The 14,978-nt window shown below is 36.6% G+C and overlaps 1 protein-coding gene across 5 annotated transcripts in view; it reads right to left on the reverse strand.

Annotated features, from left to right (window-relative positions):
* Positions 1-14,978, reverse strand: part of FAR1 (fatty acyl-CoA reductase 1) — a 96,519-nt gene that overhangs the window by 18,223 nt on the left and 63,318 nt on the right. For 4 of the 5 annotated variants that reach the window (XM_072619371.1, XM_072619368.1, XM_072619369.1 and 1 more), the window contains exons 5-9: positions 12,904-13,081; positions 11,647-11,691; positions 11,425-11,543; positions 10,126-10,193; positions 8,344-8,515 (exon numbers count right to left, since the gene is read on the reverse strand). In XM_072619371.1, coding sequence (XP_072475472.1) covers positions 8,344-8,515; positions 10,126-10,193; positions 11,425-11,543; positions 11,647-11,691; positions 12,904-13,081 — 582 coding nt within the window. Of the gene's footprint in view, positions 1-7,870; positions 8,043-8,343; positions 8,516-10,125; positions 10,194-11,424; positions 11,544-11,646; positions 11,692-12,903; positions 13,082-14,978 lie in introns of all 5 variants that reach the window. The other variant, XM_072619367.1, reaches the window with a different exon arrangement.

The following is a 14,978-nucleotide window of genomic DNA, read 5'->3' on the forward strand; positions in this document are numbered from 1 at the left end:
AGACCATCCATTGTACTGTGTCCCTGCTCTATTTTTTCTTCTTCAGAAGGGGTTGGATACTTTCTATGATTAAGCCACCAGCTAGCTGGGAGACTGACCCACCAAGATGTAAAATAACTGTGATTTCTATTTTTTCCCATGCTACTATCAGTCAGTCTCTTCTCCCTTTAGTGGGTAAACTCCTTTAGAAGGCTCTTTATAATCGGTGTCTCTACTTCCTTCTAAGCTCCATCCTAGGCCCTCTAGTCTTCTCCCTCGATACTACTTTGGTGATTTCATCAGCTACCATGGATTCAATTGTTATCTCTATGCAGATGATTCTCAGAGCTCTTTATTCAGTGCTAACCTCATCTCACATTACTAGATGTCCCATATATATCTTCAACTCAACATGTTCAAAACAGAACTCATCATCTTTCCCTCCTAACTCTTCTCTCTTCCTAAGTTCCCTATTATCATTGAGGGCACCACCATCTTCCCAGTTACCCAGGACTACAACTTAGATGTTTTCCTCAACCCGTCACTCTCTTGCCCCCCTCTCACATCCAATTAGTTGTCAAGTCTTATCAATTTTATCTTCACAATGTCTCTAATATTACACCTCAACTGACCTCTCTTTAGATAGTAACTACCCCTAATGTAACCTCTCATCACCTCATACCTGGACTATTATAATGGTCTTCTGGTTGGTTTCCCTGCCTCAAGTTTTTCCCACTCCAATCCATTTTCCACTTAGCTACCAGAGTGATCTTCCTAAAGCACAGGTCTGACCAAGTCACCTCCCCACCTCCCCTAGTCCTATCCATTCAGTAAACTCAAGTGGCTCATTGCCTCCAGGATCAAATATAAAATCCTCTGTTTGACTTTTAAAGCCCTTCATAACTCTGTCCCTTCCTACCTTCCCAGTCTTTTTATACCTTACTCTCCACTTCCTGCATATGTATGCTATGATCCAGTGACGCTGGCATCTTTGCTGTCCCTCTGATTCAATCTCCTGACTGCATTTTCATTAGCAATCCTCCTTGCCTGGAATTCTCTTCTCCTCACCTCAATCTCTAAGCTTCCTTCAGGTTTCAGATAAAATCTAATCATCTGCAAGAAGTCTTCCTGATTCCGTCTTAAAGCTGGTGTCTTTGCTCTGAGATTTATCCTATATATAGCTTGTCTGCATTTTGTCACCTCCATTAGACTGAGTACCTTGAGCACAGGGACTGTTCTTTTGTTTGTTTGTTTTTTTGAAGTCCCATTGCTTAGCATGGTACATAGCAAATAGCAAGCATTTAATAAACTTTTGTGGATTTGACTTAATGTCAAAAAAACAAGATCCTCTTGATTCTCTTTCTACAACTCTAATCACTTATTTTCCAAATCTTCACTCTCCTTGGGTGTTTTTTTCAAAATTCTGTATTCAGCACTCTTTATGTCCTTCTCCCCTGGCAATGTTTCCATGACATCGATTATTACCTTTATGTCAGTAACTCCAAGATTTTTATTTTTTTACCCTGACCTCTTTTGAGGTCCTAACCTTCATCTTTAACTGGACCTCTCACTGACACCTCAAACTCACAATGTCCCAAACCAAGCTTATCGTTCCCCTTTCAGCAGTCCCTCCTTCTGATGCTACTGTTTCTGTCGGTGGTGTTGCGGGGCATCCTGTCTCCCTCATTTGAAATTCTCAAGGCATCTTTAAATGAGAGAAAGAGTCAATCTCTAAGTTCTAGTGATGTCATCTCCAGAAAATTTCCCAAATCTATACCCTTTTCTCTATTCCTATTGTCACCACCTTAATATAGGCCCCTCGTTATCACCTGTTTAGATTACTATAATAGTCCCTGTCTCCACTTTCTCTTCACTCCAAATCATCTTTCGTACCTCTCTACTAGACTAATATTTCCATATACAGATGCAGTTACATCATTACTTTGTTCCCTTTTAACTAATAGTTTTAATTCTTTTGCCTGTCACTCAAAGTCCTGCACAATCTAGTACCGTCCTCTCTTTCCAGCCTTATTTCATGAAACATCATCCATCCAATATGGACTATCCCCTAAATAAGCTCACACTTCTCAACGTCTTTTGTCTTTGGCCTCAGTATTCCCCATGCCTGGACAGCTTATCTGGCTTCCGCCTCTCTACCTGCTGGATTTCCATACTCTGTCCATTAAAGCCCAATCCAAATGCTGTTAAACACTTTAGCCCTCAAGGACTGATATGCCCTTTTCCTCTTTAGACTACATATAGACCTCTGTCTGCACTTCTCTAGTGTATTTTTCACTTATTCCTGGCTACTCCAGCGATTTGTATAGATGTCAAAGCTCCCTACTAGACTACAAATGATAAGGGTAAGGAGCTGAGTCTTTAAAAGGCCCTTTTGCCTTTTTTTGTCTTGGTATCCTCAGACCCAGCCATGTGACTGGCACATAGGAGGCATATAACAAGTGTTTGTTGAGTCTCTAATCTCTGAATAATACATTGTGCTCAGTTTTTAATTTTTTTAATTGCAAGCCTTGTCTCAGTAGTCATCTATTTTTCCAACTATCAGAATGTTCTTCTCATGTTAGTCCATACTAGTTCTACATGTCAGATCAGAAAGTAGAAAACCACCATATCAACTTTGAGAAATACAAAACATATCAAAATGCATGCCAAACAAATGTTCTCAAGGGCTTCTGATAGGGAGTTTATTTTGGTTTTATGTGTGCGTTTGGACCACTGATTGAATTTCTCAACCAAAGCAGGTCACAAAATACTCGCCTCTAACTTCAGAGTCTGTGACCTTCCTGAGGCTTTGACTTGCCCAGGCTCACAGTCAGTCTGGGTCAGACATAGGTTTTCCTGTTCTCCATCTCCTATGCCAGGCTAATAACATTTCAGCCTTAGAATATATAATGGAAGAAAAAAGGCACATTCATCCATTTTTCTGATAGCCATTAGCAACTACCAATTATTTCCTCTTCCCTGCTTAAAACTATGAAAAGAAAAGCCTATAACATACATATACACAAATCTTTTCCCTCTTGTACAAAAGAACAAGCTTATTTTAGCCATGTACTACATAGGATGAAATTCTAGTACATGCTATCCTCGAAATCTGTAATGCAGATTTCATTCTAGAAATTCTCCCAGGGTAGTAAGATTAGTTTTGTAAGAATATAATTTATTTAATGAGAGAGTATTCACAATTGCAATTTAATGAATATTATTCTTTAGCTGTTTAGCTAACAAGACCCATCCAACACAAGTTTTCATCCTAAACTACACTAATGCAGTTCATCTTGGATCTCAACTGATCAAAGGTAAAGAAAACTAAATTCCCATGTTTTGTGGTCTAGTAAAGTTGGGAAATGAGGTGTTCCAAAGTGGGTTTTCCAGAAAATTTACACTTACCAAGTACTCAAATTTAGTTTAATCATTTTCAGTGAAAATCTTTCAAGAGGGACTTCAAGATGATGGAATTCAGCTCACTCATTTTATAAATAAGCAAACTGAAGCTTAGAGAATTTAAATTACTTCCCTAAGGTTATACACCCAGTAAAGGGCAGCCAGGAATTAAAACTGAAGTCCAGTATTTGTTTCACTATACCAGCCTTAATTTCCCTGTCTCTTAAAAGAGGATGCTCAACATAATTTAATCACGTCTTACTGGATGTTCCTGGGTCAATATGAAGACCAATCTCTGTACTGTAATATAACACACAGAATACAGTATTTTGTAGGGTGTTAAATAGTGCAAATAGCTCTGTAGTTAACAGCCAAAGAGCATCTTCCACAGATAAAAAGGAAATTATTTCAGTTCTAGGGCTCTATGACAACTATTTCAAGTGTTCATAAAGACCTTCTGCTGTTTACTTGTATTTAAGAGTGCTGAGCTTTTTGGAAATTTAACCTTCAGATAGGCAAGGTATTAATAAAGGAGAATGAACTTCAGATTAAGAAGGATGGAATAAAAATAGGGTGTAATAGTGAGTTTAAGATAAGCAACTGGATGGTAAGGGAGCACCTAGCTACCTTCTAAGAGTTTAATTCACAAGGCAAGCCTAACAACATGAATGAAAAAAGCCTTTATTGAGAGATTACTATGTGCCAAGCATTGGGGCTACAAATAGAAAAAAAAAAAGACAGTCCCTGTTCTCAAGGAGCTGACAATCTATTTAGGAAAAACACATTAGTCCTAAATCCTGAAAGAACTGGTGGATGAGTTTACTGAGCTACTGTCAATAATATCTGAAGATCATGTGAAGAAAGAGGGGTGCTACCAAACTAGAAATGGGAAAGTCATCTGACATTCAATAAGAAAGAGGATCAGGTTCTTGAAACTGTAAACTTCTGAGCTTGATTTTAGTTTCTGGCAAAATTCTGAAATATATTAGTAAAAGAGACTGACTGTTGGTGAGCACTACAAAGCAAATGGTCATCACTAAAAGCTAGCACGCATTTAGTAAGAATAGTTTTGTGTCTTCAAATACTGTGTCATACCAGCATTCCTTTTTTTGGCCTGTGTTACTGATAGAGTTTGAGAGGTTCAGGGACCCCCCCAAAGATCAGAGACAGGGTCATCTGGAATGAATTCACAGACTCAAGCATTCTTTAAGTCAAGGTGGCAAAGGTTTATTGTAATGTCAGTATAGTGGACAGAGCTCCTTAAGAAACTTGCAACTTAACAGGGGAGATGTTAACACTTTTATAGGAAAAGTAGCAGATTATCTGGTAGATATGCTAATTAGATGATAACTTACAACCTTGGTCATAGGCATCATTCTCTACTAGAAATCAGGGGAAGGGGTTTCTCAGAGGTGTATTTTTGGTCTGCAGCAAGACAGCTTTGAGAGCTGATGTCTACAACTTGACCTCTGGATTGAATATGATAACTTTGGGAATCAATACATGATACTGCTGTAGTTACAAGATGGTCCTGTTTTTACAAGAGAATTTCTTCAGAAGTCAGCTTGTTTTTGTGATGGGGAAAGACAGTTTATTTTACTGGGGACCCACTCATAAGTAATTGCAGGGAAAGGTAGTTTGTCTTATGGGGTCCACTCATGAGTTATTGCTACACATAACATCTTAGGGCTGAGGAGAAAACTGTGGTGGATAGTGTTTTGAAGCTAGGGAGAAATGTGATCTTGAAATTGGGGTCCAAATACAAACACTCAAGCACCTGTAGATTTAGTGTTTGAAGTGAATTCAGAAGTTACCTTGTCCTACCCTCATACAATAGTGTCCCAGAGGGCAGAGAAAGGAGCAAAGAATAAAGTCACAGAGGCATATTTTATATAGACGTAAGAAAAAAAACTTCCTAAAAGAGCTGTCCAAAAGTAGAACAGGGCACCTTGGAATGGAGTAGCTTGCTGTTCACTGGATGTTTGAAGGTAAAGGCTGAATAACGACTTGGGACGTTGCAGAGAGAATTTTGATTCAGGACTGGGTTGGACTCTATGGCCTCTCAGGCTCCATGCAATTTTAAGATGCTGTCATCACCTCCAGTACTCCTCATTTCCCATACAGCTGCACTCTTTTCTGATTTTTTGACTCCTCCACCATGTCCCCAGCTGAGTACCTCCTTTCTCCTCCTCTAGTTTTCTTTTATGTGTTGTTTTCTCCCATTAGACTGCAAATTCCTTGAGAACAAGAACTATCTTTTTCATTATTAGCATCCCTGGTGCTGCCACAGTACCTGGCACATAGTAGGCACTTCATGAGATTCTGCCACATAAAGCAATTGGCACTGACATAGTGCTTTCAAGTATGTAAAGTGCTTCATCAACATTATCTCACTAAGTCACACAACTAGCTTTGGGAGGTGGGTGCCATTAGTTGACCAGTTTTGCACATGAAGACATGGAAGCTCAAAAACATGAAGTGACTTGCCTATGTTCGCATGGCTAAGGAGTGTCAAAGGATGGATTTGTATCAGGTCTTCCTGATTCCTAGTCCAACTTTCTGTCCACTACATTAAGAATCAAGGAGCACTTAAAGGTCTGTTTTCATCAAGTCTGGCTCAAAAGCTTTAAATGGCTCCCCAGTGCCTAAAGGAAAGAATGCAAATTCCTCAAAGCACTCAATGATGGGCGTGGCCTGACCCTCCCCTTTCCAACTTCACTGCCCTCCATTCACCAATCCCCTCCCCAACCCCCGCCCCACTCCAGCTGTCGGCCCTTGGTGACCTCTTTGCTCATGCTCCTGGAAGAGGACCACCCTGTGAACAAAGGTGACAGACAGGAACTCTTTGTCTCCTCCTCCATCAGGGTCTGGGTAAACTCTTATTTCCATCATGAAACTTTTCCCACTCAACCTGCTGAATCCCTCTAATCCTCACCATCTGCCCCAGTTACTTGAGGGCTGCCTCCTCAAAGGATCACCCTTTCAGTGAATCATGTGTCAGGAATCACCTTTCCAACAAGACCCCAAGTTTCTTTAGGACCAACACTGTACTATTTTTGAATCTGTTAACACATTTAAGGAAGTGTACATATAGCAAACACTCAGTAAAGATTTGCTGAATGAGGAAAAGGACAATTCTAATTTCATTTTTAATGTTTTTTTCTAAACCTTAATATTGTTGCCTGAATTTCAGGGCTTTCATGATTATTTTCAGTACTAAGATATGTCTCTGGCAGCAGCTAAATGCCAGTTTGTAGTGAAATGCACTTAAGTTTTGACTTATCATGAACAGACTTCAACAATTATTCACTTCAACAAATATTTCTTGAGTGACTACTATATGCAAGGTATACATAAACACACATATTATATGTCATAACCTGCTCTACTGTGTCATTTCCCCTTGTTATAGCTTTCTAAATTGTGAGAAACTAATAAATGTGACATTTATTCTTCTTAATATCAAGAAAAAGCATATATAGTGAACAATCTAATTATCCAAAAAAGTACTCTCAACAGCAAAGATATATGCAGATCTTCTGGGTGAAACAGAAAACTAGTCTAGAAATTCTAAACCATTTCTCTCTCAAACATTTCGGTTTTGGCCCTTCTAATGTACTTAGTTGTTTGGTAGTGGACAACAAGAATATGAAACAGGAACCTCAGAGACAAATGAAATCAAAAGAAAATCACAAAATGGTTTCATCTTATACTAATGAAAATGATAAGTAGCTTTCAGCTCCTGACACTCTAATGGGCACTGATTTTTGAGTACGAGAGCTACAAAGAAAATTTTCCTTAAAAACACTCAAACTCTGTATTTTCAATTTCTACCAAAATACCACTTAACTAAAAATTTTTTTTCCAAATAAGCTTCATACTATTTTATGTAATAAAGGTTATACGAAGGCTCTGTTTAAATCTGAGGGATTTTAATTTGGGAAGGGAGAAAAGGAATGTCTAAAACAATTAAAATGGAAAATTTAAGACTTATTTGGCCTTTTAAAATTGTCATTTCTCAATCTAGAAAATTAGTCAAATATAATAATTCACATATTATAAGCTGAATGGAAAGCAGATATATTTGAAATAATTTATTCTCCAGGAAAAAGTACTAAATACCAGAAGGAAGAAGATCTTTTATCCTTAACCCTCTACAAAAACCTACACTCAAATTTTTGGAGTAGTGGAGCGAGGGAGGGGATTCATCTTCAGCTTATAATAACAATGACAACCTTGGTGCTGGGCATTTCTTTTTTTGTTTTTTAACAGAATATTGAAGGGTCAATAGCCCAAAGACGTGAGAACCAGAAATGGTATCCCAACAGGCTAATTAAATCCCTAAGAAATGTCCTGGCATCCTGATTGTGATTGTGATGAATTAGGTTAGTATTACTACGGGTAAAGCTCATGCCAGCGACTTGTCGTCTCTCTAGCAAGCTTCCACCACCTCACCGATACGAAGTGTACTTAGCACTATTCTTCTTACCACGGCTTCTGACCTGTCAACCTGAGTGAAAGATCGAGCAATAAGGCAGGTACTGTGTGTGTGACACCCTTCCAATAATGAAGCAATAGGTTGTTGGAATAAAACTTAAAATTGGGGCGCCTGAACACTTGGTTTAAAGGATTCATCTTGAAGGAATGATTTAGATAATAGCCTGTAGGAAAAATAAGCATCAAAGCATTTTTGAATGTTGTTGTTCCAAGAAAAACCTAAAGTGAGATCTTCAATTCAAGACATCATGAGTTAGGCAACCAGAAGGGCTAAATGGAATGGTGTGATTTACAAGATCACCTCTTTATTTAAGGTAAAAGTCTTGAATTGAAGAGTCTTCTCATTCACAAAGGCCATTAAGCCTCAATCATAAGCATGAACAAAAATACAGTTAACATTCATTTCAGTGGCATCATGGGTTTCACAGTCAGAGGAACAGATAAGACAGAGCTAGTCACCATTACCTTGGGCTTCTTCCAGTAATCCTGAGGTAGACATCATACAGGAATGCTGGGGCCTTATGGCTCACAGCAATCCAGTAATGATATAAAAGGTGATTGGAGGTTAGATTTACATTGGGCCGTCTGAAGGCCTGTTCGAGAGGATTCCTCTTGAAAGTAGAAATTACATGGTATTCTGAGAAAGAAAAGTTGTGTAACAGCTTTGGTAATAACCATGTAATGAACTTTTGAAAACCATTACATTTTTACAAAGTACAATACTTTTTGCTATAGATGTCAGAATTAAACTACTGCATCCATATTAAAAAACAAAACCTTATAGAGAAGTTAAAAAAAGGGGAAGGGACATATGCCCACTGAACTCAAATGATTTGAGAACCACCTCTTCTTGTTAATTTTCATTATACCAAGAACTAAAAGTTCATTCTGGCATTTCTCTGAACACTTTACCAAGGTCACATTACAAGGTCACTTTCTATGTTGCACCTCTCACCATAGCTTCTTTCTTTCTGTTCCTCTTTCCAGTTTCTTATTACTGTACTTACTTTAAAAAGAAAAGGAAAATCATGATCTTTTTCTTGCAAATACTTTTAATTAAATTGCCTAAGTCATATACATAAAAAAAGTAAAGTCATTCAACATTATTTTACTTTCCAATATCTTAATTAAATCTCAAATACAGATCAAATTTCTCTATTATCATCTGGATATATTAATACTTTATTTGGAGTATATATAACTTATTAAGCAGCAACCTAGTATCTATTCCAAAATTTTAAAACTTTATGAAATACTAACTGAACTTATGTTTCAAAATGTCTACTTATTTGAAAATTTGAGTAGTTTTAATCAAAACTGTAGTATAGGTTAAGAAAACCAATGGGGTTGAAAAATACAGTAATATGCAATTTTAAATTAAAGTGTTTATTTGAAAATAATTATTCAATTCAAGGTAGAATTTGACCTTGACACTCAATAACATGAATTAACATTTTGCATTAAAACAGACCAAATAAAGCCAGAATCTGGTTCAACTTAAGTTGTCTTTATGCCATATATGTCCATAGTACACCTGATCCAACTCTTTCATCATTTTGCAGCTGAGAAAATTAATATATAGAAAAGCTGAAACAACTGCCCAGAGAACAAGGTATGGTGTGGCAGAGTTATGACAAGGGCCCAGGTCTCTGAAGTACTAACTTTACTGTTACTGTTTCTATAACAATTCAAAACTAACTGCAGACACACTACGCCATGGTGAAAGTGTCACAAGATGCTAGCATAAATTAAGGCATCATTCTGCTTCCCAAGCAAACTTCATCTGTTGCCATTCTGGATCTACTTCATGGAGTATCTCCCATTATACCATCTCCAGCTCTCAAAGCTGGGAGTAATGCCCACTGAACCTACTTCTCATTTTGCCGTAGACAAAGTACAGCTTGTAGTTCTAGTCAAAAAGAAAGGAGCATTACTTCCTACCAGAGGGGTGGGGCAATTGGGGGAGGAAAAAGAACAAGCTGGGAATAAAGGACAAAAATGGCAGATGGGAAATATACATTTCAAGAAGGCAATCACAAGACCTATCTATGCTGTTGTGCTGGTAGATATAACAATTAAGTTTGCAATGATAATGAAAATAAGTTACAAATGAACATCCTTAAGTCTTAAAAAACTGTAATAGTACTAACACATGATCTTTAAAACAACTACTAAAAACTATTCTACTCAGTAACTTTAAGATTTGTTCTAAGATTTATAGAAAGCAGAAAGAAAAAAAAATCATACCAACTTCACCCCAGTGGAAAGGATTAGTGCTGCCTGTGGTGCAGTTATATACCATGATGTTCCTTGGTCTGAAAAATCAAATACCAGAATAAGTACCAAAGAAAAACTGCTGCGCCTACCTTGTATAGAACACCTTTAATGAGTATGACAAAAGTCTGTGTACCTTTTAGATTAATTATAGTGCCACTGTTGTTCTCAATGGACCAATTTACATTTATTAGCTGAGGTACTTTTAATTGCTCATGTACTTAAACACCCCAAAATTTCTCAATAGAAATTATAGACATAACCCGCCTATTGGTAATTAGTGGAATTTAATGAAAACAGAATATGGGCAAAACACAGTTCTACAGTAATGATGTCATAAATGTTATAAATGGATGAATCAGTTAAATGACATTACAGGGGATTTTGTAATTAACTGTCAGATTTAGTTATCACATATTAGTGACAGAATTATGAAAAAATATTGGTCAGAACAACTCTGTCTACTACATATGCATTTTTTTCTCTGCATAATTTCTCTTTTTGTATCTAGATAAAAAACATTCTAAAAAACAAAAGATAAGCCAAAAAATTAAGGAAAATAAGGAAGAGTGTTTTAATTTCTATTCTCTGTGTTTGTTCTTGACACATTTTCTGAGGCCCAATTTGAGGCAAATTATAGACTGAATTTTCCTTTGCCCAAAACAACATATGCAAATAATTACCTAATACCTTGTTCCTTTAGTAGTAAAGTAGAGCTAGGAGTGGATACGTCAGACCTGTACTTTATTTAGTATAGAGAATCCCCATGGAAGGGAGCTACTAAAGCCAAGTAACTCAGCACTTAAGAGTCTCAAGACAGTTTTCCAAGAGCACCGAAGGGTTTAGTGATTTGCCTAAGGTTTCTAAGGCAGCATGTATAAGAGACAGGTCTTAAACCTAGAGATTTCTGGCTTCCAAGACTGCTCTCTATCCAGCAGGCCGTGACTTCTACTAAAAAACCACTGGTAGAAGCATAGAATAGACTAGTGGATGTCAGAAAGGTTAACAAGGTAAAACAACTCTAGAACCACAGTAGCAAATATCAATATACAGTTATTCTGGGGGGAATTATAACTAATCTTAAACATCCAACTTCTGCCCCCTCCCTCAGTTTTCTGTACAATTACAGATATTCTAAAAAGTGTAGCAGTCTTTCAGAAAAAAAATTATCTACTTTCTTATTTTTTAGTTAAATTTCACGTAAGTTATTTCCCCCCACTTACCATAATTTCAAATAATAACTTAATAAGCCCACACTGTCACCTCATATACCTATTAACTCCAGAATACCAGGCTGCTGCAAGACTTGTGTTGACTACCACATCTACAGGAACAAGATCTGCAAGGGCATTGTTGGAAGCACGCATTGTTCGCAGAATTCCTTTCCCTGCCTTTGAAGAAAGAAAAACAAACGTAATGCTTAAGGTAGTTAAACTCAAATTATCTAAGAAAGGAAAAAAAAAAAAGCAGTAATTAAATTAAAGGTTTACTCACAGCAATAAAGAGACCACTTGGTCCATTAAAGTTATCGATCCATCCCTGTAACCAAAGGAAAGACAATTATTTTAGAAAGTGAAACTCCAGATTCTTTCCTTGAAATGCGCATGCCAACAAATACTTATGTAAACTGATTTTTACCACTTATAAAGGAGCAGAAAGGGAGGGAATTTTGTTCTTGCGCCACCTCTACCCAGCAAGGCTGGCTTTTGACAAGGATCTGATTCAGAAAGTTGGAAGCCTGTTCATAAGCTTTGGGACAAACACCATTTAACTCACAATTCTACTGCTCTTATATAAATTCGTGGTTGTAATCCACTGAGTAGAAGGATGGATGACAAAGAAATCTTCCTATTTAAAATTAACTAATACAAGATGAATAAAGTAATCAGCACTGTCCCAACAAAAAACCAATTTTCTTCCTGTTCTTAATTAATTTCCAGGATTCAGCTTCAGGTATTTTAAAGTGTACAATCTGTTGAACAGCAATTCATTAAATATAAACTATACTCAAGCTTAAAATTTGTTTACATCTTAATCTTCCCAACTGTTCTTACTTTATAATGTCACCAAAGGAGAAAGGAAGGATCAGGGTCGTTAGCGGACTGACCAAGGTATATATAGATGGAAGGGTAAGATCCCTAAATGCTCTAAATTTCACCCTTTGTTCTTTTATACTGAGATTCCAGTGTTGAAGATTGATGGCTATGATGATTTTATATATATATATATATATATATATGTGTGTACATGCATGTGTGTGTGTGTATATATATATATATATATATACACATATATATATATATAAAATTGGACTTTATAAAATTCATATAACTAATTCATATGAAATTAAAATTTCCTCTTTTAGAATTTCATATCAAACACAGGGAAAGCTGCCTTGATCAAGTCTTATGTGAATGGAATGCAGTGACTTCATATCCCTCAATCTTAATTTTCAGTGAAAGAAGATTTCAATGTTGCTAATCTACATTTCTAATACTTTCAATTCCTGCATATTATCCAGCATCATAACAGCATAGTTATTTCCTAAAACTACCTTAAAACAAAAATCATTTTTATAAGGAACCATGTTCATCAATTATCACTTTAATAATCTGTAATTACTTAATAATTAAGAATTATACTACAAAGTCACAGTTTTGTCAAATTTTACTCTATACCTCACTTTCTCAGATGTAACACTTCACAATATGTGTAGATACGCCAGCATTCTATATTCTAGATGTGACTTACTGGGAAAGGCTCCTTCCAACTGGCACCAACAATTGACGGCCTTACAATTGCCACATTTAGTTTTGCCCCTTCTTGCTGTACAACATATTCAGCCAAGGCTTTTGTATATATGTAAGTATTAGGTCTGTCTCCTATAAGTTTGGGAGTGATATCGTTTACTAGTCCATCATCCATCCACCTAATAATCAAAGCAGAAAGAAGATTTAGTTTCCAAATGTCTTATTCTAAAAAGTGTTTTTTAAACAATTCCTCAAACACATCAAACATGAACAAATGATTTGATTCAACTGGTCTTCCTTTATTCAGTGAAAAATAATTTAGACCTCTTGCCCACTTCTTTCTCATGCCCCTCCAAAACACAACAAAAACTTTACAAAGATCTAGCAAAGATAGCACAAATTTGGGACATACTCTTTATGTGTGTTTTATATATGTAAGCATATAAAGACTATGTTTGAATGCAAGAGTCAACCTTAAGTTTGAGAAGATTTCAATGCTCTCAGTAGGACTGACCTGCAAATGCCAGGAACATAATAAACTTTTAAAACAAGTAATTATGTAAACAAATTGTAAATAATTATGTACCTTTCATTCCAAAGTCAGCAAGGAAAAAATGAAATTAGTAACTTCTGCCATGAGAAAATAGGTTTGTTTTGTTGTAATGCATATGAATACATAGGACACTATGAGTCTTACACAAAGGAGGAAGTCAAGGAGTATTCTTTCACCAGAAAACATACCTGACTTTTTCCATAGTTTAGATTGTCTAAGGGATCTTTTTCTGCCTTATTGTGGAGGAAGTAGGGGTTGAAATACCAAGAAAACTGGGATAACAGATGTAGATGTGCCTCAAAAAGTTATGTGCAAAATGGAATATTGTAAATGTACTGTTAAAAGAATGCTTTTGTAGGATTATTCAATCTTCATTTATTCTCTGTGTAGAATCACAGATTTTGAACCAGAAGGGAAGGACCTTGGAGGTCATCTAGTCCAGAGATATCAAACTAGAAAACCACATAAAAATATAATTGGGAAATGCTGAACAAAATAAAAATACAATACAACAGAGATAATGTTAATCTGTGGTTTCCTAAGTCAACATGTGGCCCACTGTTTCTATTTGAGTGTGACACCACTGTTCTCTAGTCCATCATTTTACAGTTGAGAAAACTGAAGTCCAGTGAATGTGTATGGATTTTTTTGCCCAAAGACACACTTAACAAGGGAATTCATCTGGAAGTTTTTTAAGCTACAAACCTTTACCCCACGTAAGAGTCTGTCATAAGCTATGGTTAAAAAGTAACTCAAATGGCCTTAATGTTCTTCATAAAGCAGAAAGTGAGGTTATATGATATGATGAGATGGAGTGGGCTGTACAAGGAAAAAGTATGGAATAGCTGCTTGGGAAGTGGGACAGCAAGTCAATTAAAAAAAAAAAAACCTAACATTCCCAACTCAAGTTTGATGGGCCAAAGTAAACGACAACAACCACATTCTCAAAAGTGTAGAGTAACTGATAAACAGTACTACTAAAAGATACGGGATGTTCTAGCCAAGTCAGAATTAACTAATAAGAGATACTCTCCTGCCAACCACCTACTAGAAAGGAGTAAGTACTGATGACTTATTAAAAGAACAGGCCTCACCTCCTTGTTACTACCTCCACCTTCAACTTTAAGCAAATAGTCTCTGCTATCAAAAGTAAATTAGGTAGGGATTTCTTTCCATGTTCATTCCCACCCTCCCTTGCAAACTACCAGGCATAAACCACACGGTCAAAGGCTGAAAGGGATCATGGATGTCTAGTCTAAACCACACCTTTTACAGATGAATACATGAAGCTTAAAGAGGATCAAGTGACCTGTCCAAAGTTATTCAGGTATTAAGTAGAAACCAGAGGTTCAGACACAGATCTTCGGGCTCCAAATCCAGTGTTCTTTCCTTTATACCATGCTACCACTCCCACACAACAAATCTTTTATGAAAAGTACAGTAACATCAGCACTTATGGTGCCCACAGATAGATGCTCAGATTTTTTTTTTTTAAATGTGGCCAAAATACTTGGTGAGGGGAG

This window comes from Notamacropus eugenii, chromosome 6, assembly GCF_028372415.1.
Source record: "Notamacropus eugenii isolate mMacEug1 chromosome 6, mMacEug1.pri_v2, whole genome shotgun sequence".
NCBI lineage: Eukaryota > Metazoa > Chordata > Mammalia > Diprotodontia > Macropodidae > Notamacropus > Notamacropus eugenii.